Genomic DNA, 26747 nt, shown 5'->3' with positions numbered 1-26747 from the left:
CAGGCCTATCACCTCATGGATGTCCTTCTCTGAGGATAGTGCTCCTGTTAAACCATGTTTGCAAACCTTCATTCACAGTCAGTTCATACATCAGTGTTGAAATATCAAACTCCTTACTTCAACTTGTAGATTAGGTTGAGTATCTTTGATTAGCCCCTGTTGTATACTGGTGAATGAAGCATGTTTACATCGCCAGCAATGCCACTTGAAATTTACTGCTGACTTGGCTGTGTCACCAGAACTAATAATTGTTCCTTAGAAGGTTAAGAATTGAAATATTCCTCTTGGCATGTTGTTTCATCATAAGACCATAAGATGTAGAAGCAGACATTGGCCATTCATCCCATGTCTGCTCTGCCACTCGGTGAGATCCTGGCTGATCTGATAATTCTCAGTGCCACTTTCATGCCTTTTTTCCATATTCCCTGGTTCCCCTACTGGTTAAAAATATGTCTATTTCAGCTTTGAATATATATTTAATAACTTGCCTCAATGGCTCTCTGCAGTAAGGAATGCTGCAGATTCATCACCCTTTGAGAGAGGAAATTCCCCTCATCTCTATCTTAAATATATGACCTTTATTCTGAGATAATGCCCTTTGGTCCTAGACTTTCCTATGAGGGCAAACAGCCTTTCCCCATTTACCCTGTCAAATTTCCTAAGAATCTACTGGCAGCAAATCTGATGCTGCAAGTGGTTCACCATGTTGTATGGATACCTGAACAATTTCAGATTAATCAATCAAACACTGGGCTAACGTAGGTTGTATTGTCCTTTTTCCTCCTCATTTGCATTTTTAATAATAAAATCATTGCTGGTTTTGGTCACCTAAAGTTTCTTCAGTGATGAAAGTAACACGAAAAAAAGTTGTCTTCCCTATATGCTTTTTCCCAGAGTGGGAGACTCATTTACTAGGGGTCATGAGTTCAAAGTGAGAGGAGGAAAGTTTAAGGGGGATATGCGTGGAAAGTTCTTTACACAGAGGGTGGTGCCTGGAACGTGTTGCCAGTGGAGGTGGTAGACGCAGACACGTTAGCGTGTTTTAAGATATATTTGGACACGTACATGGATGGACAGGGAGCAAATGGACACAGACCGTTAGAAAATAGATGACAGGTTAGACAGAGGATCTTGAAGGGCCTGTTCCTGAGATGTAGGTTTCTTTGTTCTTTGTTCTTTTGTTCTATATGGTTGCAGAATTTCATTCTGTTTACAGTATGAATGAATTTTCTTATGCCAAAATAAATAGTTGCAAACAGCAGTGACCAAAGCTGCTTTTTGGGTCCAGCCAGGCTGTGCCTGGTGTTGTGGCCTCCAACGACAATCTACAAGCAAGAGGAATCTGTTTTCTTTTTGGGTTTTGCCATGAATCGAGAAAACCCAAAGAAACCCTATACCAGCTCCCCATTAGCCAGGTACTCAAGAAAAGTTTGTTTCTGGATTGGTTGTTCTCTGGCTCAGTTTCTTTTGTGTAGGTTTGTCAGAAGTTGGTCTCTCTTTACCTGTTTCCTTTCCATTGTGTCTAGTTAAATTCCTTCTGCTTTTTCAAGACTTTTGAGGTCACAATTGGTCTCAAGTTAAAGAATTTGACAAAAGCTGATCTTCATGTTGTATGTTTTGTGATTTCAGCCACTACCACCTTGCTACCACCATCCAATTTCCTTGACTGTGTCTATGAGCAATAAACAACTGCACCTCCTAGTCGCGAACCATTTGAACTCCCCCTCCCATTCCTTAGACCATCCTGGGCCTCCTACAGTGCCACAATGATGCTACCCATAGAATAGGTTGCAGGAACAGCAACTCATATTCCGCTTGGGAACCCTGCAGCCTAATGGTATCAATGTGGATTTCACCAGCTTCAAAATCTCCACTCCCCCCACTGCATCCCAAAACCAGCCCAGCTCGTCCCCGCCTCCTTAACCTGTTCTTCCACTCACCTATCCCCTCCTCCCACCTCAGGCCGCACCTCCATTTCCTACCTACTAACCTTATCCCGCCCCCTTGAGCTGTCCGTCCTCCCCGGACTGACCTATCCCCCTGCTACCTCCCCACCTATACTCGCCTCTCCACCTATCTTCTCCTCTATCCATCTTTGGCCCACCTCCCCCTCTCTCCCTATTTATTTCAGAATCCTCTCTCCATCCCCCTTTTCTGATGAAGGGTCTAGGCCCGAAATGTAAGCTTTTGTGCTCCTAAGATGCTGCTTGTCCTGCTGTGTTCATCCAGCTCCACACTTTGTTATTTCGGATTCTCCAGCATCTGAAGTTCCCGTTATCTCTGTGTCTATGAGCGTACTTGGTTTTCAGTGGTGAACCAAAGCCATGAGTGAGTCTTACTAAGAAAAGATTCTTATCTTAATCAATGTGTGGGTTTTGCACAATAACATTCAGATACAAATTATATTAGTAAGTTAGATGTCATTAGGCTATAAGGAAACTTCAGTCTGAGTTTTCCCATTTTTGGGAAATTTCACAGGCAGCTTCTCACCATGGCCCATGGTAACTGCCTTCACACAAACTTCTGAGCTCTGTGACACCTTTCTCATTGATCACAGTGGAACTGCTCGTTGTGCTGGGGCACTGTACTGTTCAAACTGTCTTTGCCATATTTGAACCCCAGCTGCACACCACTTCAAATGCTGCAAGCCATCAATTGCCCTTCATAATCAGCTGTTTTATTATTTTTGTGAATCAGACATCAAAAAAAGGGAAACTAGCACATCGCTTAGAGAAAGTGACCTTGAAGTACTGATTGATGGGGTGGTGGAGTGGAAGGCCATCCTCTTGCCTATGATTATCATTGGAGGCCATGACACCAGATATAGCCTGCCAGGACTCAGCAGCCTGGCTCAAGGCCATTTTGCGCTCCAAGGGAAATGCACAACAGCACAACAAGAAAGCTAATGGTCTTCTGTGTTCCACAAGGGTAAACGCCATCAGCTTCTTTCTCTGCCTCTCCACACTCACTCAGACTCTGCCCCTGCACAGGAACATCACCAATAATCTACAACTCTTACCATTGTAAGCAACATCTGCACTCAATGGCTGTCACTCTCTTCATTCTGTTAGCGATCCTTCCTGCTCCTTGCACATTTCACCCATCCAGAACAGCTCCCCACCTCTGCTGTTCCTGGTACCATCACAGATAAATTTCCATCCATTTTAATCCCATTCAATCCCTTCTGCTATCTCATTGCAGACCCCAGTTGGGTCAAGAGAGCATAGATCGGTTCCTCATTCATGGGGTGTCTCAGTCTCTTTGCAACTGACAGTGCTCATGTGGGAATGTTAAGACCTCCAGGTCAAAGCAACCCAGTAAACTTAACTTTGCTGTGCTGCACTGCGCTGTGGTTACAACCAGTATTAACTAGTTCTGGGACTATCTGGTTGGGCCGCTCAAGGGGATAGCCCATGATCTGTCTATTGGGTCTGTCCACAGAGACTAAGTGAGATGGCAGCACCAAAAGGAGAGTCAGGAAACTATTCTTTGGGATTGGGAGTTGCAAGGTGAGGGGAAGCAGGGATGGCAATTGTGAATGGGGAGCTGCAACAGTGATGTAAAGGGAGAATCTGTGTCATCCAGGAGGGGGATTCTCCCAAGGTCAATGGGCTTCAATGAGGAGCTGTGTAAAAATACACCTGACATGGCCATCTCATATGCTAGGGGCTGGAGTGGAATTGTGGGCAGCTGCACGCTTATGTAAACAGGTTTGGTGGGGACATGGGAATGTGTCTGAGCTTTCCAGGAAGGTCTACCAGAATGGGGATCGAAATATTTGGGGCCTCATTAACACACACAAAAGTTGGAAGCCGTTGGCCAGAGAGCACTCACTGTCACCTTCCATCATGTTGGAAATCAAAAGTACACCATGGGATAGAAATTGGCTGTGACCTCATGCGAACCGGACATGCTAGATATCTCAAGCCTTTGAGGGAGGGTGCTGCAGGACCCACCGATGTCATACATTTAAAGAGAAACACAGAGTTATGAATTATACAGAACACAGACTTAACGGGGTCCATTATTCCTCCCAGGCCTCATTGATTACTGCATTCTCAGCAACAGTGGGCGCCACTGCTGTTAATGCTGGTGCAGGTCGCGGAGAAGTTGGTGAGGTGTTCAAATGGTGTGTATAGGCAGTGCAAAGAGCATGCCTGATTATTGGTGTGGCAGGCTAGGAGAAACAAAAACTGTGAGAGTAGTGAGAGTGGCAGACTACAGCCTTGCTTGGAGGTGGGTGAAGTAGTAGAGATAGGTAAGTGTAAAACAGCAGAGAGAAACGTTTGGCACTTACCCTGGTGGAGTAAAGGCTCAGTGGTTAGCACTGCTGCCTCACAGTGCCAGGGAGCCGGGTTCAATTCAAGGCCCGGATGACAGTCTGTGTGGAGTTTGCACGTCCTCCCTGTGTCTGCGCGGACTTCCACTTTGTGCTCAGGTTTCCTCCTATGGTCCAAAGGTATGCAGGTTCAGTCTTTAACCAAATAGGGCACCTGCAGAATACCAATCCTCAACCTATCCAAAGCATTTGTTTGGCATCCTGACAGTCCTCATGTGAGATCTCATCCACTTGACATTCTACCAACCTTACCCACCTGGGTATCCTGTCCACCTTTCACACTGCACCCCCCCCCCACCACCCAACTTTTCCAACACTTACTTTTCCATGAGAGCTGTGAAAGCAGCTGGCTTTGTTGCTAGCAATTTAAATCACAGAACACGGCACACTTATTATTTCAAAAGGGTTGTCGATTCTCTTCGTTGCTGGATTTTTAGATTCTGGAACAAGCCTGTAATAATACGGCCCCATCCAGGAATCTCCACTGCAGAAGACAGCGAAGGATAACTGGTCAGTTTTAATCAGATCAAGGTCAGAAATAAGGTTTCCAATTGGAATGTCAGGGCCATGAATTTTCATAGTTTCATCAAATTGTCAGGCAATAGTTAACTGTTGATAGTGTGAATTCACTGATAGAGGGAAAAACTGAGTGCAAAATTTTACTGAGTATGGATGTATAATTCTGGGTGTCATAGTAGTCACTGTGTAATAAGTCACAGATTCACATTTGTGATTATATACATGTTGAGTTTCTTAGTTATACTATCAGTATAACAAAGCAAACGGAGTCTAGACATGTCTCTAGAGTGAGGGAAAAGCAATTGGCATCATCACAAAAATTACAGCAGTAATACTTTTCTTTAATAAAACTTACTTTATATCATGTGTTGTGGCCTGGAGGCAGTGACAATATTAAAAAAAAGTATTGCTGCTGCAATTTTTGTGATAATACCAGTTCTGGGACGTTCACTCTGTATTCATATTGAGGGTAAAGGGAACATTGTACAATTGTACTATTTCCTGGCTGCAGGCAGCCTCAGACTTGCCTGTTCATTCACTTTTCTACTTTATTGTTGCCACAGCGTATGTCCAAGCATTCTTTTGTCCACTACCCTATCCTCTGATCTCTTGTCTCTAAGGTATGACCCTTGTTTACTTCCTTTTGGCCCAGGCTCCCAGTTTTCTCCAATTTGGCTTCATGCATCTCTGTCACTCATTTCCAATCTGTTCCAAATTCTGCAATTTTGCTGTTTCCTGCTCTGATTTCCTGCTCAATATCTGTTAGCCTTGATCTCATTGTTTGTAAACCCTTTCCCTGAAAGGCAGTGGGAACTGGGCCTTGTGCTGAAATGTATGAGGTGTTGAGAGTGCAGAAATTGCAACTGCACGGGATATATACCCAAACAAGCGAAGAACCGTGCATAGACATGAGAAAATGGCTTGCTTCAGTGATTCAAACTTCTATGGTTCTTAGCCAAACACAGTGGCTTCTGCTTCTGAGGAGGAAAAATATGTCTCATTTTCTTCCTGGGGCACAGGTAACAAATAGAGGGAAGACGTCCACCAGGGTTAGAGCAGGGTTTGATTATTGTGGCCCTGATTTTCTTTGAGGTGGCCTGTTCATTGGCTGGAAGTTGAGTTGGACAGACTACAGGAGTAGGATTGGAGGTGGGATTAAGTAGGCCCGATTTAAGTCAAACTCAACAGCCGTTACTGTGACTATCAGTTCCCTCATTGAATTGCAGCTAAGTCATGAAACAGGATCAGTGGGAGATTGGGATCCAGGACAGAGCTGCTGCTTTCTTCATCAATGCTGACCTGGAGGTCCTCCTGAGATACTGTGGGAAATTGGCAGTACAAGGCCACCCGCCCAAATCAAGTAGGCCTGAGACCATTAACATATGAAGTCTGTTGGAGAGGACCCAGATTCAATTTTGAAAAAGTTTCAATTTCTTTGAAAAAGCCATTTTTCTGGTTCGGTGATTGTGATATGAAATCCTCATGAAAGGTCTTGTAGGTAGTTAATCTCCAGATGACTGTCCAGTCCAGGAGCCTGAGGGCACATGCTGCTCCTGAACATGAGAACGTTTGCACAAGGTACCTACTGATTCCTCGGTAACGATCAAAGCACTGGCAGAGCCAAAGATGGGTCAGCATTAGTACATGCGAGTTCCTAGCTCCATGGAGCGAAGGTCTTATGAGGAAAGGCTGAGGGACTTGGGTCCGTTCTCATTGGAGAGCAGGAGGCTAAGAGGCAATTTAATAGAGACATACAAGATGATCAGAGGATTAGATAGGGTGGACAGTGAGAGTCTTTTTCCCAGGATGATGATGTCGGCTTGTACGAGGGGGCATAGCTGCAAATTGAGGGGTGATAGATTTAAGACAGATGTCAGAGGCAAGTTCTTTACTCAGTGAGTGATAAGGGCTTGGAATGCCCTGTCTGCCAATGTAGTTAACTCAGCCACATTCGGGGCATTTAAACTGTGCTTGGATAAGCATATGGATGATGATGGGATAGTGCAGGGGGATGGGCTTAGATTAGTTCACAGGTCAGCGCAATGTCAAGGGCCGAAGGGCCTGTTCTGTGCTGTATTGTTCTATGTTCTGTGTTCTATGACCTGATGGTACTGGCTGTAGAGGCAACAGTGACTTATTCCTTACCCTTCTATGGAGGACAAAGCAATGGCTATTAAATGATCCTGACAGCAGGAGTGGTGCCCATTTGCACATACTGACGCTACAAGGCAGGACGGAACCATGCAGATTACCAAGGTGGTCCATTCAGGAGGATCTTAGAGAAGATAAAATCAGCATCCTTGATGAGAAGTTGGAAAAAATATTGCAGTCAGTAAAAGAAGAGGTAAAGTGCAAAGCTCCTGCTTTTCAAGGCTGGTTCTCTTGATCCTTTGTACCTCCCTTAAAGTGTTGGGCAGAGGCAAAGTCAGATTCTTTTGTCTGCACTGGGGCTATCACTGGCATCAAAACCATCAAGAGCAAGCACAGTTGTACCTGTGTCTAGATGCGAAACTTCAGCCTTCCTGCTCCTCAGCCTGCTGTGTTCATCCAGCTCTACATCTTGTTCTCACAGCTGCAAATTAGGAGTGCACCCTCTACCAGCATGGGCATACAGCATAGTCACATTGATGTGTCCAATGAACATGATTAGAATAAGATGGCACAGGGTGAAGGGCATGACCTGGCAGTGAAGGAGGAAGTGAGAGACACAAAGGGGGCTGAGGCCTGTCCTCTTGTAGGATGGAGGGCAGACACTACCGTGCTAAGCTGAAGGGTCTCTAGACTCTCAAAACAGGAGTGCCAATTCCGACAGCAACTGGAGATGTGTGTCCACATGTCAGGGTCTCCAGAGATAGTGCACTATCACAAGTTGACATTGGAAGAGTCCATTTGTCTTAATCACCTGAACCTATCTCAGCTCAGTGAACACATGAACTCCCTCACTGAGGACATTATCAACTGAATGGAGAGTATGTGTTCCAGCACTTGTTGCACTAACTGCATATTGCAACAGAGTGCATGCCACATCTGTATCTTGGATCAGTCAGTAGTATTGATTGTGGAGAGAGATATTTGAATGATTGAAGGAGTATCTACACAGTTAGGCCTAGTGACTAGGGCTGATGCTACACGGACAGCGGTGCAGCAGACTCTGGAGATATTTCCATTGGTGCCTCCACAACAGGGACGGCTGAAGCATGCGCCTCAGCTACAAGCCGAGACAGGAGAACAAGTCACCTGGATCCCCTTTCCAGGCCACAAGGAGAGCACTGTGTAAATGTGGCCAAGAGTGGAAACCAACATGTAATGCCATGAAATGAGTGGTTCCCTTGGATTTGCCTCATTTGTACTTGGGAATTTCTCTTTTTCAAGACTGTGAATGTTGTCCCATGATGCCAAAAATAAAACAAAAAACGAGCTTTGACTCAATAAATGGGAAGAATGTGAGAAGAGACGGTGAAAGAAATTGGGTTTTTGACCAAAGGAGACAGCGAAACCCCTGGATAGGTCTATGTGACTCAATAGTGATAAAACTGTGGGTAGAGTTCAGCTGTGCCTGGAGGTAGCAATAAGGTGACTTGGCCCTGGCAAGATATTCACCCCCTTCTCTCCACCTCACCAATTAATTACTGGGTGAGAAGATCCATGGGCATCCTTCTCCACTGTCACCAAGTAAGGTCCTTATGCCAGGTGCCAAATCTGTGACACCTCCTCCTACTACCTCCTCGATCATCGCCCCACCCCTGGCCACCAAAACATCATCTTTCAAACCATTCACAACCTCATCACCTCAGTTGACCTCCCACAGCGTCCAACCTCATCATTTCCTAACCCCACACGTCCTGTTTCTTTCTCCTTCTCAAAATCCACAAACCTAACTGCCCCGGCCGACCTGTTGTGTCTGCCTGCTCCTGCTCCACTGAACTCATCTCTGCTTACCTTGATTCTGTTTTTATTCCCCCTGGAACAGGGACTCCCCACTGACGTCCAGGACACAACCCATGTCCTCCACTTCCTCCAGGACTCCTGGTTCCCCTGACCCAATCACCTCACTCACTTATCACCATCCTACCTACCTTCACCAGTCCCACCCCTCCTCTATTTATTTCTGAGCTCCCTTCCCCATCCCCATTTCTGAAGAAGGGTTCCAACCCAAAACATCAAATTTCCTGTTCCTCTGATGCTGCCTCGCCTGCTGTGTTCCTGCAGCTCCACACTTTGTTATCTAGGTCCTTCAGTGGTCTATTAGTGACCATTAAATGCCTCAATGTGCAACCTCCCTGGTCATCTGCAAACCCATAGACAAAAAAGGTGGTTAGTTTCTTGACTGACAAAAGAGGGCAAACAATCTGAGATAACAAGGTGTAGAGCTGGATGAACACAACAGGCCAAGCAGTAGAAAGGCTGATGTTTTGGGCCTAGACCCTTCTTCAACCTGAAATGTCAGCCTTTCTGCTCCTCTGATGCTGCTTGGCCTGCTGTGTTCATCCAGCTCTGCACCTTGTTATCTCAGATTCTCCAGCATCGGCAGTTCCTACTATCTCAGGGCAAACTATCTGCCAGGTCGGAGGGAGGATGTCGTCTTCCAATTGCATCAGTCTGGGGGAAATCACAAGCATAGAACCGAAACAAGGGGGTAGACTCTGAAAGATATCTGGCCCTTGTTTCTGCTCCTCCTGACCCTTAACAAAAGAAGTGTGCTATAAGTACTTACTTTTTCACTGCTGGATCTCCCAATGCCTCTGCTTGGCTGACTTGGGATGCCAGTATTGAGGCCTGAGACAGACTAAGAATTGTATCCATGCTCATCAATCAGTTCTTAATCACACAATCAGATGACTGAACTCAACAGTGAGTTGTGGACTGTTAGTTGCTAATTAACACACCCACTCCTACCCTTAAAAATAAAATTGGGAAATTCCACTCCATAGCTATTCTAGGCAACATGTTTATTGCAAAGGAAATGTGCTCACAGGCAGCACAAAGAGAGTTTTTCGCCATGTTCACTGGGTCATAGTATTCCAATTGAATGTACCTGGAATCAAAAGGCCTTGGTCGCCTGGACTGCCAGAGGATGAAGAGGTTATGGGAGCTGGCAGAGAAGCATGTGCACACATGGAAGAAGTTGTTGTAGCTACATGGTTGAACATGGAGGGAATAGATGCGTTCCTGTTAGTGAATCGAACTAGGCAGACACTAGACATCTTGATGGCCACATTGGCGTAACCAATGATGCCGTGGGGGAAATCCAGGCATCAAGGCAAAACTCACTGTCTTTCAAGTCTGCAAGGTCCTATATAACTGGAACTGAATATCCTGCCGAAGCTTTACAAAACAAGCATCAGTGATGAGTGAGATGTGGTTGCCTGCAGCTGTTTGAGATCCACAGCATGAGCCAGTGGTAAAGAAGTCGAAGACTTTGGTTACTGCGAGACTATGGTGAGCAGAGCTATGAATTGTTATATTTTCTGCCATGAGGCAGTATATTCTGTAACCGTCTCCTTGACGTTTTGCATTTCCTTGTGACTGTGGTTCTGTGACATCCCTCAGCATCTTTTTAGACAGTACATCGGGTGCATCTAATTCAACTATGACTTGAATACCTGAGTTTGAATTCTCCATATTAATTCATTGCCTCATATTGTGACATTTTTCCTACACATGTGCATTGTTTCTTTAATGTCTTTTATTTAGTCAATGTTTCTTTGAATTGAGTGAAATAATCTATTACATTACTTACTTTTTTATTTAACAAAATTTATCCTTTTTTTGTATTAGTAACCAATTTGCCTGATCTTCTTTAGTTCTGTTAAAGGGTTGCATCCAAAATGTCAAGGATCTGTTTCTCCATTAATGTTTGTTGATCTGCCATGTTTCCAGAACTTACTACTTTTGTTTTTGAGATTTTCAATGTCTGCAGTACTTTGATTTTCACATTCAGATTCCACCTCCACAAAATTTTCAACCATCGTGGCAAATTAGTGCTTCCTCAGAAGCTACTTATTGCTCACATAAACTGCTCTCATTGTTTGCACAAAACTGACATTGAAAAACTGAAAAGCTTTCCATATCAGTGCAAATTAGAAGAGAAATAAGGATATTAAGATTTTCATAACTCCCAGGTTTTTGGTTATTTTTACAATTAGGTTATGTTTGTTATGCAGCACTGAATGAGCAGAAATTTAATTCAATTAAATATTTGGAAGACCATTCACCCGCCAAAAATTCCATCCCTCTCCCTGGAAACTATCTGAGGTGGAACCAGACTGTTTCTTTATACCAATGCTGTCATTTGAACTTGGCATGATTGCCCACCATTACTAAGATCACTTATTTCCAACTTTGTAATACCAGACCTGAAAGATTAACCCTGCTTCTGTGTCTACATGTGTCGCCAGACCTGTTGAGTTTCTCCAGCACTTCCTGTTTTTTTAGTTTTGGATTTCCAGCAGCCACAGTTCTTTGTTTATATTCTGTTGCATGAGTCCATACTTTTAATTATCTGCTCATTGACATCCTCAGCAATGCTGTTGTTGACTCTAGACTTAAGTATTCCAATGTACTCCTAGCTGACCTCCTACATTAAGATCATTTAGAAATCTGCTGCTCATATCATGACTCGCATATAAGCCCATTGACACATCACTCCATTGATTGCTGACTGACATTGGTAAGCAACATATCATATTTAAAATATTTCGTCTTTTGTTTTCAAATGCATTCTCGACGTCGCCCCTCTCCATCTTAGTAACACTACAAACCTCTGGGATATTTTTTGAGATATCCGAACTCACTAATCTTTGTGCATCCGTCATTTTAACAGTTCTATTTCACTCTGTATTTCTCATTTTACTTTGTATGTGTCAATATATCCGAATGATTGTGAATATTGCTACATAAATGCAAAGTTTTTCTCTCCAACTCTCAATCTCTCTTTTTTCATGCTTAGGAAGCTCCTTGGTATCTCCCAGCTTGATCACATTTTAGCCATTGGCCTGAATTACTTCTTAGGTGGCAGGGTGTTTAAATTTTGCTTTATAATGCCCTGTGAGGTACCTTAGAATATTTTATAACTAAAGCCAACATTTGAATATGAATTGTTCTCTACCTTCACCTTATGTGCTTTATTTAAGGTGAGAAATTTTTAGTAATGCTGAGAACTGCTCTCTGGTACATTGTCCATGGAAATGCTTCAACCACAGTGGCTCAGTGGTTAACACTGCTGGCGCACAGCACCAGGGACCCATGTTCGATTCCACCTTCAGTCAGCTGTCCGTGTTGAGCTTGCACATTCTCAGCTTGTCTGTGTGGGTTTGCTCCGGTTTCCTTCCACAGTCCAAAGATGTGCAGGCTAGTTGGATTGGCCATGCTAAATTGCCCACCGTGTTCAGGGATGTCTAGCTTAGGTGGGTTATAGGGGGATGGGCCTGGGTGGGTGGGATGGACCAAGGGTTGGTGTGGACTTGTTTGGCGGAAGGGCCGGTTTGCACACTGTAGGGATTCTATGTACTACGTGCCAAGTAATCAACCTTGTGTTTTGCTGTATAAACTATTGCTCCCTTTCAAATTTGGTACGCTTGCATCTGTCCTCATGTGTGCAGGTCAAAATCTTTGATGCTATTCACTTTTTTCACTGATGGTTAAGGAACTTGTTCCTATGTTCTGCTCTGTTCTACAGCACTAGTTTGCTTTATTCACTTCTGTCACTGCTGTGGTGGTATTCAAAACATTTTGTAAAAACTGAAAGAACTGCTGATGTTGAGTTGTGAGGAAGGCTCATTCAACCCAATGCTGCCAGACCAGCTGAGGTTTTCCAGCAATTTCCTTTTTTTTGGCTCTGATTGACAGCATTCACCATTCTTTGGTTTTTATTTTGTATTTAAATCACTGACATTTCTGGGCATGCCTACCTTGAAGTTCTGCCCCTCTCTCCAATGGGATATCTGTTCCCAATCTGTCAGTTCTGAGCAAGGGCCATTTGACCTGAAATGTTCACTCTGTTTTTGTCCACAGATGCTGCCAGGCCTGCTGAGCTTTTCCAGCAATTTCTATTTTTGTCTCAAAACATTTGTATTCATTCAGATAACTAATGCAAGTCTGACTTAAGAGTAAAACCTTTAGTGTAATTGAATGCACAGGTGAGGAGTTCTGCAGACGTTGCTCATTAATGACTTCAATAAGTATACATAAGCTATTTACACTATTAACTAAATATTAACTACTTGCTAATATTTATCTCTCAATTTTTGGAGGGGCAGAACTGCTCCATGCAATACTAAATATAAGATGAATAATTTATAGTCATTTTTGCTGAATATAATTCATTCTTTCTTGGCATCAACCTTTTAGGTTGTAATTATTGAAACAGCCAAGAGTGTGACCCAGAAAACAGTAATCCATAAAATAACATGGCAATATAGCCCCACCAGCTGGTGAGTGCTGAGATCAGCGATCTTATAATCAATGTTCTTGTTTGAGGCTTCCACTTCTACTTTGCAGATCTAGGTAAATTTAATATGGCATTTATTTTATAATTGAAATGGGCATGTCTTGTCATAGTCTTGGTCTCAACTATTTATTTTGCTTTGGCATGGTTACATTTCTGACTTGACATTTACCCACTATAATGGCTTAATTATCATTTTACGCCCAATGACTGGGCCATTACACAACAGCAACATGCTCATGACTGTCAACAATTCCATTCAAACCAACCTGGGTACTGCAATGTCTATGAGGCACAGCTATTCTGAACAAATGCTACAGATTTGGTTAAATTGGCTGTAATGTTTAAATGAATGAATTGAATTTACCCAATTTTATATTTGGGATCTAAGCATCTTCAACCAGAAGCAGGAGTGCACAGAGATTCTGTGCTAATTACACGAATAAGATTCTTTGCAAATTTTAAACCAATTGTTTTCATGGAACTATTTACAACGCCTCTTTATAAAGAGCTTCTGCTTCTGATGAGGACTGTTTATTAACGATTCTAATAGGCAGGGAAACTGAATTCCTACCCTTGGGAACTTGTGTCCTTATGAAATACAATTGCTATGAGACTTTCTGATTATTTCAGTGGCTTTAGCTTACTATTCTGTTGCCATGGTTGCAAATACACCAAGGAGTCTGAAACTAAGATCATTGCTAACAAAGAATGTATCTTTATACAATGACATCAGATCATGTCAGACAGCATCACCATAATTAAAAGCACCCTGATGTGGCCAAAAACATGGGGTAAAGTATGCTGTTAATGCCTTGACAGGCAGCTTACATAACAGGCCTGGTGTTAGCATCACTGACAATGTAAGTAAACACATCACAACATCTAGTAAACTGAAATTAATCAGGATGCTTCTGTGTGTTTTACAGTTGTCTGCATCTCTCATTTCTATAGGTGAAGCTCTGTAATGCACATTGTTTGTTTTTCTGAGGCATATGATTTGAATTTCCATAAATCACTTATTGGTCCTGGAGGATATCAGGTGCCTTAATGTGACAATAATGATGTCCCAGGAGGTGTTAATTGATTTTACACTATTAGTGGGGTAATTTGGCATCCAAAGAAGCTTTTAGTTTATGGACTACTGATTTTCTGCTGAGGTAATATTACTGCTAATGAGCAGAAAACAAAGTGACCCAACTAAAAGAATAGGAGCAAAAACTGTCGAAAGATTTCACAGGATTGGTGACGACTCTTTTTGAATAGCACAATGATGTTTCAATAGAGTATAAAATGCACACCACCTTCAAAAAATGAATTCTTTATTCTAAATAGCAAAATCATTCCAACTTCTGAGAGTTAAAAGATTTATTAAAAAAGGTTAATTTTTCTCTCATCATTTTGTACAACCATCTCTTCCAATAACCAGCATTGTGAACAACATTCAAGTACGTGATTACAAAGCTTAAAATAATAAATCCGTGCCTGAAGGATATTGATATCTAAAACTTTGTAACGTGAATGGGTTGTAGGTTTAAAAGTGAAAGATTATGCAAAGGGAGTTGTATTCTCAAGGAACCATTTATCAATTTAACAATTCAACCAACGTAGTCTAAAATCTACAGTGTCTTGCTTGAAGTTCACCTTTCTAAAGGCACAAGACACACTGAGTCAATATACACAAATGTGACATGGAAGCTATTAAATTTTTCAGAAAAGATTTTCCGACAATTTTTGATTTATTTTGTATAAAGTATTGACATTAAGTCTTGCAAATAATTGTTTTCTCACCAATTCTATTTCCTAATGTCTACCAGTGTCAATCTTGCCAACTGATCAATCTTCAGCCTTTTGCAACTCTGTCAAATGGAAATGTAAAGCCTAAACCTTGCTAGACAAGGAACAAAGCCAATTCTAGGAAGTGTACAAAGGCGGTCTGGTGATTTGCCCTCTTACTTGTGCTGCTTCCTACATGACAGCAACAAAAGAGGCTGTTCATGATCAGAATGTTGCTGCATGAAAGTAGAACTCTAAAAGTAAAGTCTCTATCTTTTATATGAGTAAATGGAGGAAGCTCTCTGGTGACTATTTGTTTCTGACAAGATTGCAAATGTACTCTTGGCTATTTGTCATTACACAAAGTGATCAGAGAAATTATTCCCCTAACACATTAAATTACAACTTTTAGAATAAGTTCATGCAAAAAATAAAAATATATATAATTATTCATGACATTTTTGAAATAAGTGTAAGTAAAATTGAAAATATACTAATGCGTTGTGGAATACAGTATAAAACTGTACTAAATTCTTTATATTGATAGATTTTTTTGTTGAGTAATTTTATTGTTGAGTAATTTTATTGTACAAGTATTACTTGATAATTTATGTGGTGTTTAAACTCATAAGTTTCCCTGCCAGTATTTGTTTATATGCACATTTTGATTTTTGCTGTACAAGATGTCATTCTAGATATTTTTGTTAAATCACTGGAAGAATGTCATTAATAATATATCCCAAGTAATTTCCACCAAAATTACGTACATACTGTTAGATTATCAAAGTAAACAATAATAATGATTTGTTTTACTTGGAAACCGTATAGTGCATGGACTTATAATGACCTTTTTTATTTTAATGATTTCTTTCAAAGGGAAACTTCAGAAACCGGAACATAAAGTACAAAAACTGTACTACAAGATAATGACATTGAATGTTTTTATTGCCTCTCAATGTAAGCAATGTAACAATGTTTGTAAGCAGTTTGGTATCACATTTTGGTATCCAGTGTGTGATGAGCTGCTGACATGATCTCATGGCTTCAATTCCTCGCCTATCATAGTATGTTGAGAATTAATAGACTTTATAGGTCTCATCCCATTGCCACTGGTGTTTCAGGCACCAGCATTTGGAGTCTTGTTAAAGCATTCAGTGCCTATCTGAAGAATCCACATTGGGCATTGTCTTCCCCTGCCGCCACCCTGAAACCACTTTTCTGCCTTCACTCACCTCTCGTCTGGGATTCAGTGTGAATCCTATGCCTTGTGTCCGTGCAACAACCAGTACATCCACGGTGCACTGTTGTTTAATCGAGTTGCTAACCTCTGTCTGGTCGCGTGTCTTAATGGAACAAGATGCGGCTGACCTTCCCTAAAAGAGGCAAAGCTGAGAGTCCTGTTGCCTCCAGAAGATTTAGCTAAACATTTCTGAATGGTTTGCATTGTTAAATTGCAGGTTAAATGTAAGAATATTCCTGCATTTCGTTCAGTTCCTTGTTGAGGTCCTGTGAAATTAGGCCTGCAGTGAAGGCTGGGTCATTGGTCCACATCAGGAAATTGGAAGGAGTCAGGCTAAATACAGGCTGCTGCTTGTCAGGATATAGTCTCTCTTTTGATGTCCCAGGAAGACCAAAGATGAGGATTTAATTACAAATGAAGGAAAACTGCAAAGTTAGGGAATCCAAAATCCTGATTTATAACAGTGTATCTGACATTGTCGAGACTAATTGAATATCCTGCTGAAGGATAAACTTGCTGCTTGAAGGGCTGGGCTCAGACAATAGACATGATGTTAAGGAATGACGAATAGGATTGTTGACAGCAAAGCTTTTTTCATCTCTTGTGTGGACAAAACTCATTAACATTGTAGGACGTTTTCTCTTTCTACATCAATGATTTCCTGTCTTTCGAATGGTTCTCAAACTTGTTACAATTTTACTGTATGGTTGTTTGTATAATAATACGTAATGAATTACGAGGATATAGCACTCACAAAGAGCTTTGAGTAGTGTGTATTAAACAAATAATCATTGCATCAAGACAGCTAATCTATTACAATGATTACAGCATTTAAAAATATTATAATAGAATTATTGATTGACCCTGTTGTGGATTTAACCGTGAAAAGGAATGTGGGGTAGAGATGTAGGAGATAATCTTACCAGAATTGCTAAATATAATTTTCAACATCAAGGGTTTCATTAAGGGTTTCTATCCATGAGTCCTACCTTCCTGAATTTGCTCATTATCTCTGTCCTTGTGCCATCTTTAAAGCCCAGCCATGCACTTGATCAAATGCTGACAGTCATAGCTGCTCTGCATGGTTTGTGAAATAACTACAGAGGCCAGTACTACATCACCGCATCACCCTTTACATACATTTGGAAAGTTCTTGGTCCAGCTTCCTCAGAGCCCGCTCTCAGTGAGCAGGATATCTGACATTCCTGTTCTTATCTGTCAGCCATTGCTCCCTGATTGGGGCTGTTAATCTGGCAAGGCCATATTCTATGTGATCAACCTGGCTCATTACAATCATTGCAGTTTGTTTTATTTGCTCCAGACATGTTGGAAGAAGGTAGTTGGCATCGCACTTTGGGGCCCTGGAAATCCTACAAGATGAGGAATGTGTGTGTGATCACTGCCTATGCAATACACTCTGAAATCTGACAACTTCTAGAGGTCCTAAAGAGTAAATGTTGAGCTGGAGTCACTAGGTTACCCCTCTGATTTTCATGTCTATCTTTCTCACAATCAATATTAATGACTTGAGGATAGAAAGTACCCTAGCTAAATTTGTAGACACCACTGAAATTGATAGAAAAGTAAGTTGGAATTAAAAAATGAGAAACTTATAAATGGATATTGTTAGATGAGGTAAATGAGCCAAAATTTAACAGATGAAGTTTAACGTGAATAAGCACAAGGTTCTCTATTTTGGTCGGAGGAATGGAAAGGCAACTTACCTAAATGCAGATAAACTTCAGAGATAATGGGAACTGTAGATGCTGGAGAATCCAAGATAACAAAGTGTGAAGCTGGATGAACACAGCAGGCCAAGCAGCATCTCAGGAGCACAAAAGCTGACGTTTTGGGCCTAGACCCTTCATCAGAGATCTCTCTGATGAAGGGTCTAGGCCTGAAACGTCAGCTTTTGTGCTTCTGAGATGCTGCTTGGTCTGCTGTGTTCATCCAGCTTCACACTTTGTTATCTAAACTTCAGAGATCTTCAGCGCAGAGGGAGCTGGGTGTCCTTATGTGTAAATTGAAGAAACCTAGCATGCACATAGAGCAGGTAATGAGGAAGGAAAATAGAATTTTGGCTCTTGTGATCAAAGGAATAGAGCATAAATGTAGGGATGTGTCCCCGTAATGGTACAAGGCATCAATAAGACTGTAACTCAAATAATGCGAAGAAGTTTGGTCCATTACCAAATGGGAGGGGATGCAGTTACATTGGAAACAGTTCAGATGAGGGTCACTCGGTTGGTTCTTGGAATGATGTGTTTGTCTAATGATGAGAGATTGAGCAGTTTTGGCCAATACTGTTCAGAGTTTAGACGAATAACAGGAAAGGCAATTGAGGTACTTTGTATAAATTGCTAAATGGGATTGATAAATCAGACATAAAAAGGATGGTTCCTTACATGGAGCAATCTACAACAAGATGTTCTAATTTTAGAACAAGGGTAGCAGATTTAAAACAGGTGAAGAGAAATTACTACTTTCAAAGGATTGTGCTTCTGTGGAATTCATTAGCCAAGCGCAGTGGATACTGAGATGTTATGTATTATTTATGGAGGAGATACACATAATTTTAATTAGTAGTGAGTTGAAGGGTAATATGGATTGAGTGGGAAAGAGGTGTTAAGTTTGAGATGAGATCTCCCATGATCATATCAAGTGGTTGAGCAGGTTCAAGTTGCTGAATGTCCTACTCCTGCTCCTAGTTCATAGGTATTTGTACGTCTGAAATTGTCTAGTTTTTATCTGACAGGTGGGAGAATGGGAAACTGCGTATTAAAAAGATGAGATGTTACATAACAATGAATATTGTGGAAATTTTCCCTAAATGTGACCTTATAAACAGTGATGATAAGGATCGCTGCTCCTTTCACTTTTAGTAATGTTCTTGAGGATTAGCATTGTGTATGCGTACATGACATTTACTCATGGCAAGAATGTCACTGTCAGTTTATTAATGGGGGAAATCTGTTGTTGATGAAGCTACCAATAGGTTCTGGTTGACCAGAAAATTTCTCTTGTTCTATCACTTTCCAAAGCATTAGCTGAAAGATTTATAGTTAGACAATCAACCTGTTTTGGCACATTGACATAACTTCCACAGCTGCAAAATTTTAAGATGGGATTTAAACTTGGAGATTTCAAGGGCTAGCAGCAGCTTTTGTGGCACAAATGTTGAGTTGAGAAAGTATTTTTGAATAAAGCATGTGATTAATGTTTGGTCGGTCAAAGGACAGATGTTTTGACCAGTAAGGACCAGCAGGGATTATCCGAGGGATATTTCAAAGCAGCAGGCCCCCAGAGAAGAGTCATGCAAGCTGACTGAAGTTAGATGACAAACGCTGTAAATGCAACCTCCATTAGTGTAATAGTTACACAATGCAGAGAGATGTTCAATTACCTCACTGAAATGGCAAAGCTGTTTCAAAATTCTGACAATATATTCATGATCAACTTTGCAGTCCCATTTTGCTTATTGTGCTGAGTCCTCAAAGCAACTACGTGTCACACAAGGTTTTTTTCTATTCCTAGCAACTCAGCAAAACTGAGGAGAGGTCATGCTGATATCTCCACCCACATCAAAATCCACAGAAATCAAAAATTAACTGTGCTTATGCTCATTTTCTTGATGCAGCTTTCTAAGATTGAAACACAATGGCTTCTGTGAATTTGTACATTTGTATCTGGGAGTACAACAAAGAGACTTTCAAAGCTGTGGACTCTCCCTGAAATGATTGCAGTTCACTGTCTGCAGGCCAGGCCTTTCCACTATTCTTGATTATTTGGATCATCTGGAGGAGGAGTGGAGGAAACATACACCTCTCATGAGACACCATGAGTAGAGACTACATGAAACTCATTGCTATCCCACTCAGATGACGTTTGCTACCAATATAATTTCTTGAGGCCCTGTTCAAAGAGCTGTGCGTGCATGGACTGCTTCACCAAGAAACTAACCATCTCTGACTCCTGCAGAGTATTGTTAGTTGGTACAATGGTCATGACAACCTTCAGTTTCTGTAACTCCAGTTATTCTAGTTTGCCTCTGGAGACCTCTAATTTCAAATAAAGAGCTGTGATGCCTTTATTCAACAAATGTGAGGTGTCCATCAGGCTTTTGTTTTAAATATTTTAGGAAGGCCTACAGGGCCTCAGGCTTCTTCTCCAAACTTACATTCCACTTCTTCACCAGCTTCCTGACTTTGCAGTGTACCTAAGGGCAAGATCTGTTTTGAAACCATTTTAAAGTTAAAATTAATTTGTTAAAATTGATTGCAAGTGATTTTGGAAGAGAAATCTCATTTACCTCCAAGTGCTAAGTCAGGCTTTGAACTAGGGTGTGTACTCTCAGTTTATCGAGCAACGTAATTGCTATCATGTGAGCCTGAATTTGCTGCCCCACATTATCTCCTGAGTATCCATTGCTTCCAATTAAAGATCTCTGTCCTCAAGTTCAAATTGCTTCACGGCTCCATTCCTCTCTAGCTCTAATTTTCTCCAGCCCTACAACCTTCCACGAATTCAACATCCCTCTAACCCTGGTCTTGTGCATGTCCTGAAACCTCTTTGCTGCCTGCAGGTGGTTGTGCCTTCAGTTGTAGACCAGAGCTGTGGAGTTCATTTGCACACCTCTGCACTTCCCTCTCAGACTTAAAATTAATCTCTTTGTCTACCTGTGTTTTTTCACTCCAAGCATCATATCTAACACATTGTTGACTTTTGCCTGATTATACTTCTAATAAGCACCTTGGGCTCTCGTTCTCCATTACAGGTGCTGTAATAACACAACTTGTTGTTTTGTCTTCCTGCTTGAGCACATCGATCTGAGAGTAAGAATTAATCATCTGGGGAATTCATATATGAGCTACAGATCAATTATTTGAAGCATAACTTTGTGAATTGTTTATAAAACCAAATTTAAAAACTGAGTTTAAATTTTATCGGTCTATAAGGCATTAATTCCTGTTTAAAATTGTTTAGTTAATAGTTTCTTTAAATTTTCAATATTATGTATTCAACCTGAAAAATAAATGGGTCTTTCTCTTACTTTACATCACTGACAGGAATTATTTAAAAGAAATAAATGTCACAACATGATTGTCATGAATTCCCATTTGGAGAAATCTTAACTGAATTGTTTTGTTTTCAGTTTGAAACTCACCTCTAATGTAGTGACAGTCCTTTAAATAGCAAAAGATTATATTAAATCAAGTTTTCTATTCCTCGTAACTATTTCCCAGCATTGTATTAAGTTTCACTTTGAGTGCATGCATTTCCTGGGCAGTTCACTTCTGTGTCTGTTTCTTATTTGTTTTACACCCTATATTAATTAATGTTTCTTTTTTTGCTTTCTGCTAAGCTATTCCTTAAATTACAACACTTAATCTAACAGCTTTTTTGAGATGAAGGTCAAGAATTTTTCCCTTAATTGAAGAAAAATAAACCAGCATTTTCCTTTCATAAACACTGTTATTAGTGTGCAAGTTAAAACTTCATGATTCATTTAGAAGAGGAAATTCAATAAAGTGAGACAGATGGGGAAAGGTATAAACAAAGAAATGGCATGTGCTGGAAAACACTCCATTTGGACCATGTTCTAAAATAAGTACTCAAAAATTTCAAATGGAAATTTTCATCAGCTGAAGTTTACACATTTTGCATTCCAATTTAACATTCCTGTGTTACAGTTTGGTTGATGAGAGTTTCTTTTGAGTAAAACATGTATAGAAAGAGCATTCTTTTTGGAAAAAATGCAACAATTTTTGAAACCAAAATCAATTGTAACAATTTAATTAGAAACTATGTAAATATTGATTAATTAAAATAAATACATTGCTTTGATTTAAAAACAACTTGACAAGAAATACTATTGAGATTAAACATAGTAATTTCAAACCTAAAGTTGAGACAATTATCTTCTTTTTACAGGATCATGTGATTTCTCTGCAATCAGATGTCACCAGTATATGAAAGCGTATGTTGTTTTTTTTAATGCCATGGAGAAATTTATGTTTGTATTATTGTATTTCTGATGAACTCACTGAGTATGATATTTGTCTCTGTCCTAATGACTGCTAAGTGCCCAATACTTTACAATGCAGGAAGCTTATGTCAAACTAATTAACTTTTAATGAGAGGAAATCAACTGATTAGAATGTTTTTCTTGGCACTCTTGCCAATTAATTTTGTACACAGTCTCAAATGACTGTGGTTGGTCCGACATATTTACATTGGTTTGGCCATACAGCACATAGTGGGCTGTGCGTGTCTAAGAATGTTTACTTGAGTCAATTCATTTTCAGACCTATTGTGCTGAGCTTGCTAACACAATTGTAATTGCTAATTTGAGGAAGTTTGACAAAAAACTGCTGACATATGTACTTCATTGTAATATTGGGGCTTACCTTTTTTAGTTTATAATAATAAATGAAAGAGGTTGCTGTAGCCTAATTAAGAATTAATGATTTGGAAAACACATTGTGCATTAGTCTGTCTTCCTCAGTGTTGATAGATTTGTGTGGAGAAAAATATTCATTTATATTTTGGGTTTCAGAAAAATATTGAATGCAGATGCTTAATGTCTGATTTGATGTTTTACGGTTAGTCATACATGAATAACTTCTTTCTAACAAACAAAACTAAGGGAGTTTGCACTGATTATTTTGGCATTGATGCTGATAACTATTTATATTAGGTAATTCTGCTGTCTAGGATTTACAACCCAAATATGTGGACTTTGATCATCTCGCTAATTCATCATGATGTCTGTTTAAGTATGACTAGGATGTGAAGGCAGCAGGTGTTCATTTCCTGCAATTGCCTTAGTTTCCCAGTCATTATGTAGTATTGAATGAGCATGATAAGATCACCCACTTTGTCTTCAACCTTAGCTTATTCATGGATGAGGGAGAGGAAAATAGAACAACCTGTGTTAGGGAGTAGCAAATCTCCTGATTCCTCAAGTTCCAAAATAAAACAAATACTCTAAGAAGAAACAAAGACATGAGAAAAAATCAATTTTAGGCAAACAATTCAATGAGGCATACAACTTCATTAAAATTTTCCTGTGGAAGATTAAAAAGGAAATGACAACTGATCCTAATTGTACCAGATCAATATTTTCCTACACGTCTCTTATATTACCCATTGACTATCGGCTTGTGTTCATTATTTATTCTGAGATTTGGAAAGCTTATCTGTTCATTGGTTTTAGCTTCTGGTTCTGTAAACATTTGAGTGCGCGAATAATAATAAGGAAAATGTGTAACATTTTCCAAATGTTCTTTATTTCTTAAATAGTGATTTGTCTCTGTAACGAACATGGTACTGCTTTAGGTGATAATGGGAACTGCAGATGCTGGAGAATCCAAGATAATAAAATGTGAGGCTGGATGAACACAGCAGGCCCAGCAGCATCCCAGAGAGAGTCTCTGATGAAGGGTCTAGGCCCAAAACGTCAGCTTTTGTGCTCCTGGGATGCTGCTGGGCCTGCTGTGTTCATCCAGCCTCACATTTGATTATCTTGGTACTGCTTTAAACAAGTATCTGCTAGAATTGTAGCACAACTAACAAAAGTCTGAGGTAGAAATGTGAAGAGGAAATGGTAGGAAGAACATTGAAAGACAATATAAAATAGGGAGCACAGTTCGAAGCGGGTGCAAGAATCTGAGTGTTATGCACAGATCATTGAAAATTGCAGGACTGGTAGAGAGAGCAGTAAATAGAGCATACTATATCCTCAGCTTTATCACTTAGGGCATAGAGTACAAGAGCAAGGAGATGACTTTGAACTTTTAGAAGACATTTGATAGACCTCATCTGGAGTATTTTGTACGATTCTGAGTGCCACTATTATATTAATAATTGAAAACATGGGAGAAAGTGCAGAAACAGTTTATGAGAAGGGTTCCAGGGATAGGAACTTCAGTTATGAGAATAGATTGAAAACATTGGGACTGTTGTCCTTATGGTGAAGAAGGCAAAGAGGAGATCTGATAGAGCTCTCAAAGCATGAGAGGGCTGGATTGAGTAGACAGGGAAAACTGCTCCTACTCATAACAAGAACAAGATCACATAGATTTAAAGTGGTCTGCAAAAGAAGCAAAGGTGAAGTGGGGAAATGTTTTTTGTTTAGTGAGTAATGTGGGTATGGAATGCACTGCCTGAAGGGGCTACTTATCGTAATGCTTCTGTAATTCTGTGAAGTCACACTACAGTCTCATATATTGCTGTCTGTCGAATGTCAGTCGAGCTTCATTTCTGCATGTGTGCAAAGCTCTGTTTCTCCCCTAATTCCAGTAAAATGTCCAGTAAAAAGCTTGTAACAGTACTAGCCCCTTTCTCCAACAAGAAAAGATTTAAAATGAACATGTTCTGAGGCAGTCTATTTCATACCTTCAAGTGCAAAACCAAATCTATTCTGTTTGGATGGAGTCTCCTCATTCTTGTTGAACTGATAACTCTGTAATTGAGTTACACAACAGCTTTGTTTGACCGAGAGTCAGCATCACTTCTGATCAATGTTGGCAGTATACTATTATTTTAAAAGAAGAGTCATATTGGACTCAAAATGTTAACTCTGTTTCTCTCTCATCAGATGCTGAAGTATGTTGTAGAACCTACTGAGTTTCTCCAGTACTTTCTGTTGTTCTTTGGGTCTGTATGTTAATTATTCTATTTTTTTTCTGAAAACTGCACCTTCAAGCAAAAGGGTACAAAGGTTTAGTTTAAAATTTTAAATTTATCATTCATAATTGCTCACCCAATTTATATTTCCAGACCATTGTGATCTTTACATGTGGTCTTATTGCATAATACTCTCATTTTCAACATAAATAAGTGGGTTTTCTTAAACTTAAGATAATAAAATGTGAGGCTGATGAAGGGTCCAGGCCCGAAACATCAGCTTTTGTGCTCCTGAGATGCTGCTTGGCCTGCTGTGTTCATCCAGCCTCACATTTTATTATCTTGGAATTCTCCAGCATCTGCAGTTCCCATTTTCTCTGATACTTTTCTTAAACTTGTAAGTTTTTAGTGTTTTTAAGATCTTTCTGACCATTTCAAATCTTGGGTAGAATAGACAAACAATCTGAACTCAGGTCTTAGGCCCATGCATCAGCCTTGAGTACATGCATTTGTGTAACTGTTGAGAAATTGTGATTGCTTCTGGCTTTTTTCTGTTCTTATTGGGTTAATTCTTTTTAGCATCAACACCTCATAATATAGTGCTGTTCAACAATTTAACAGATAGTGAAATCCAAAAAAACTGGAACCAAAGTGACACGACTCTTGTAACTTTGTTTGCTTGTAGGTTCACCTGTTCTGCCACTGCAGTAGTAAACTAATTTTAAAATTAGTTGTGCTTGAAATAGCAAAACCAATGGGACATTTGCAAATATCATCCATCAAAAAGGTTGAACTGAATAGCTGGCTGTTGTAGTTAGCCTTCTTGTGAACTCCAATCTTTTTTGCTTACACATCTGCTGTGCACTTGTATAAGCTTCAGAAGATACCACAAAAGCACAGATACAGATGAACAATTTCATTAAACTGATTGAGTTGTACCAGGGATTACATTCATAACATGGGGGTAGAAGTTTCTGGTTGGGCCTTTTGTGGATCTGAAACTGGTTTCTGAGCTAATTCTGTGGGTGCACACTCTTTCCCGATATTAACTCAAATCTCAGTATGTCACCAAACCTTTGGCTCACAACTACATCTTTGCTTCTGGCTGCTCAGTTTAGCAGTGTAGAGGAATATGAGTGAGACATCTCCTTGTAGTGAAAGTGGGGCTGCTATCCTTTCCAAAGATTTTTTTTCCCTATATAGTAATACTCTTTCCTGTAAAGAAGTCAAACTATGCAATTTTACTACTTCCCACTTTCACTGAAGTCTATCCCATTTAATATGTTGGCAGAACCGCACAACCTGAGGGATAATAATACGCTGTGTAGATGGGCACATTGGTGGTCACTGCTACCAACCTGATGAAGGTGCAGTCCTTTAAGGAAGGACTAGAGATCCAGGTCAACTTGAACTCACTCTGACTTGCTTAACAATAAGTGGTCATTGTGTTTGAGTATGTGTGGATGGGTTCAGAAATGTTTGGACCAGCCTGTAAGAAATTTTATTAAACAGCCTTTTTAGATGAGGATGCTGCAGCAAGCATGAAGGCTCAGAACATTCCACACACAGCCTTCCTACAGCAAGTGTAACTCATGACTACTGAGATCATAGACACCACCTAGCATCCTCGGGGCTCACCTGCATATTCGCATTGTACATGCTACAATGCCAACCACTACCAGCTTGAATTTGGGGTAGTTTCATTGCCACCAACCTCTTTCCTTGAATGGATCTAAGGATCTATTTGATTTTCTGTGTTAGAGGATAATCACAAATGAGTCTGAACAAAAAGAGGCCGT

General features: G+C 40.4%; 1 protein-coding gene across 3 annotated transcripts in view; it reads left to right on the top strand.

The window, feature by feature from the left end:
- LOC125457983 (uncharacterized) overlaps positions 1 to 26747 on the top strand; it is a 347795-nt gene that overhangs the window by 272038 nt on the left and 49010 nt on the right. For all 3 annotated transcript variants that reach the window (XM_048542816.1, XM_048542817.1, XM_048542818.1), the window contains exon 6: positions 22252 to 22297. In XM_048542816.1, coding sequence (XP_048398773.1) covers positions 22252 to 22297 — 46 coding nt within the window. The remainder of the gene's footprint in view (positions 1 to 22251; positions 22298 to 26747) is intronic.

Source organism: Stegostoma tigrinum, chromosome 14 (assembly GCF_030684315.1).
Source record: "Stegostoma tigrinum isolate sSteTig4 chromosome 14, sSteTig4.hap1, whole genome shotgun sequence".
NCBI classification, from domain to species: Eukaryota; Metazoa; Chordata; class Chondrichthyes; order Orectolobiformes; family Stegostomatidae; genus Stegostoma; species Stegostoma tigrinum.
Note: the sequence above shows the minus strand (reverse complement) of the source record. Positions and strands in the feature narration are given on the sequence as shown.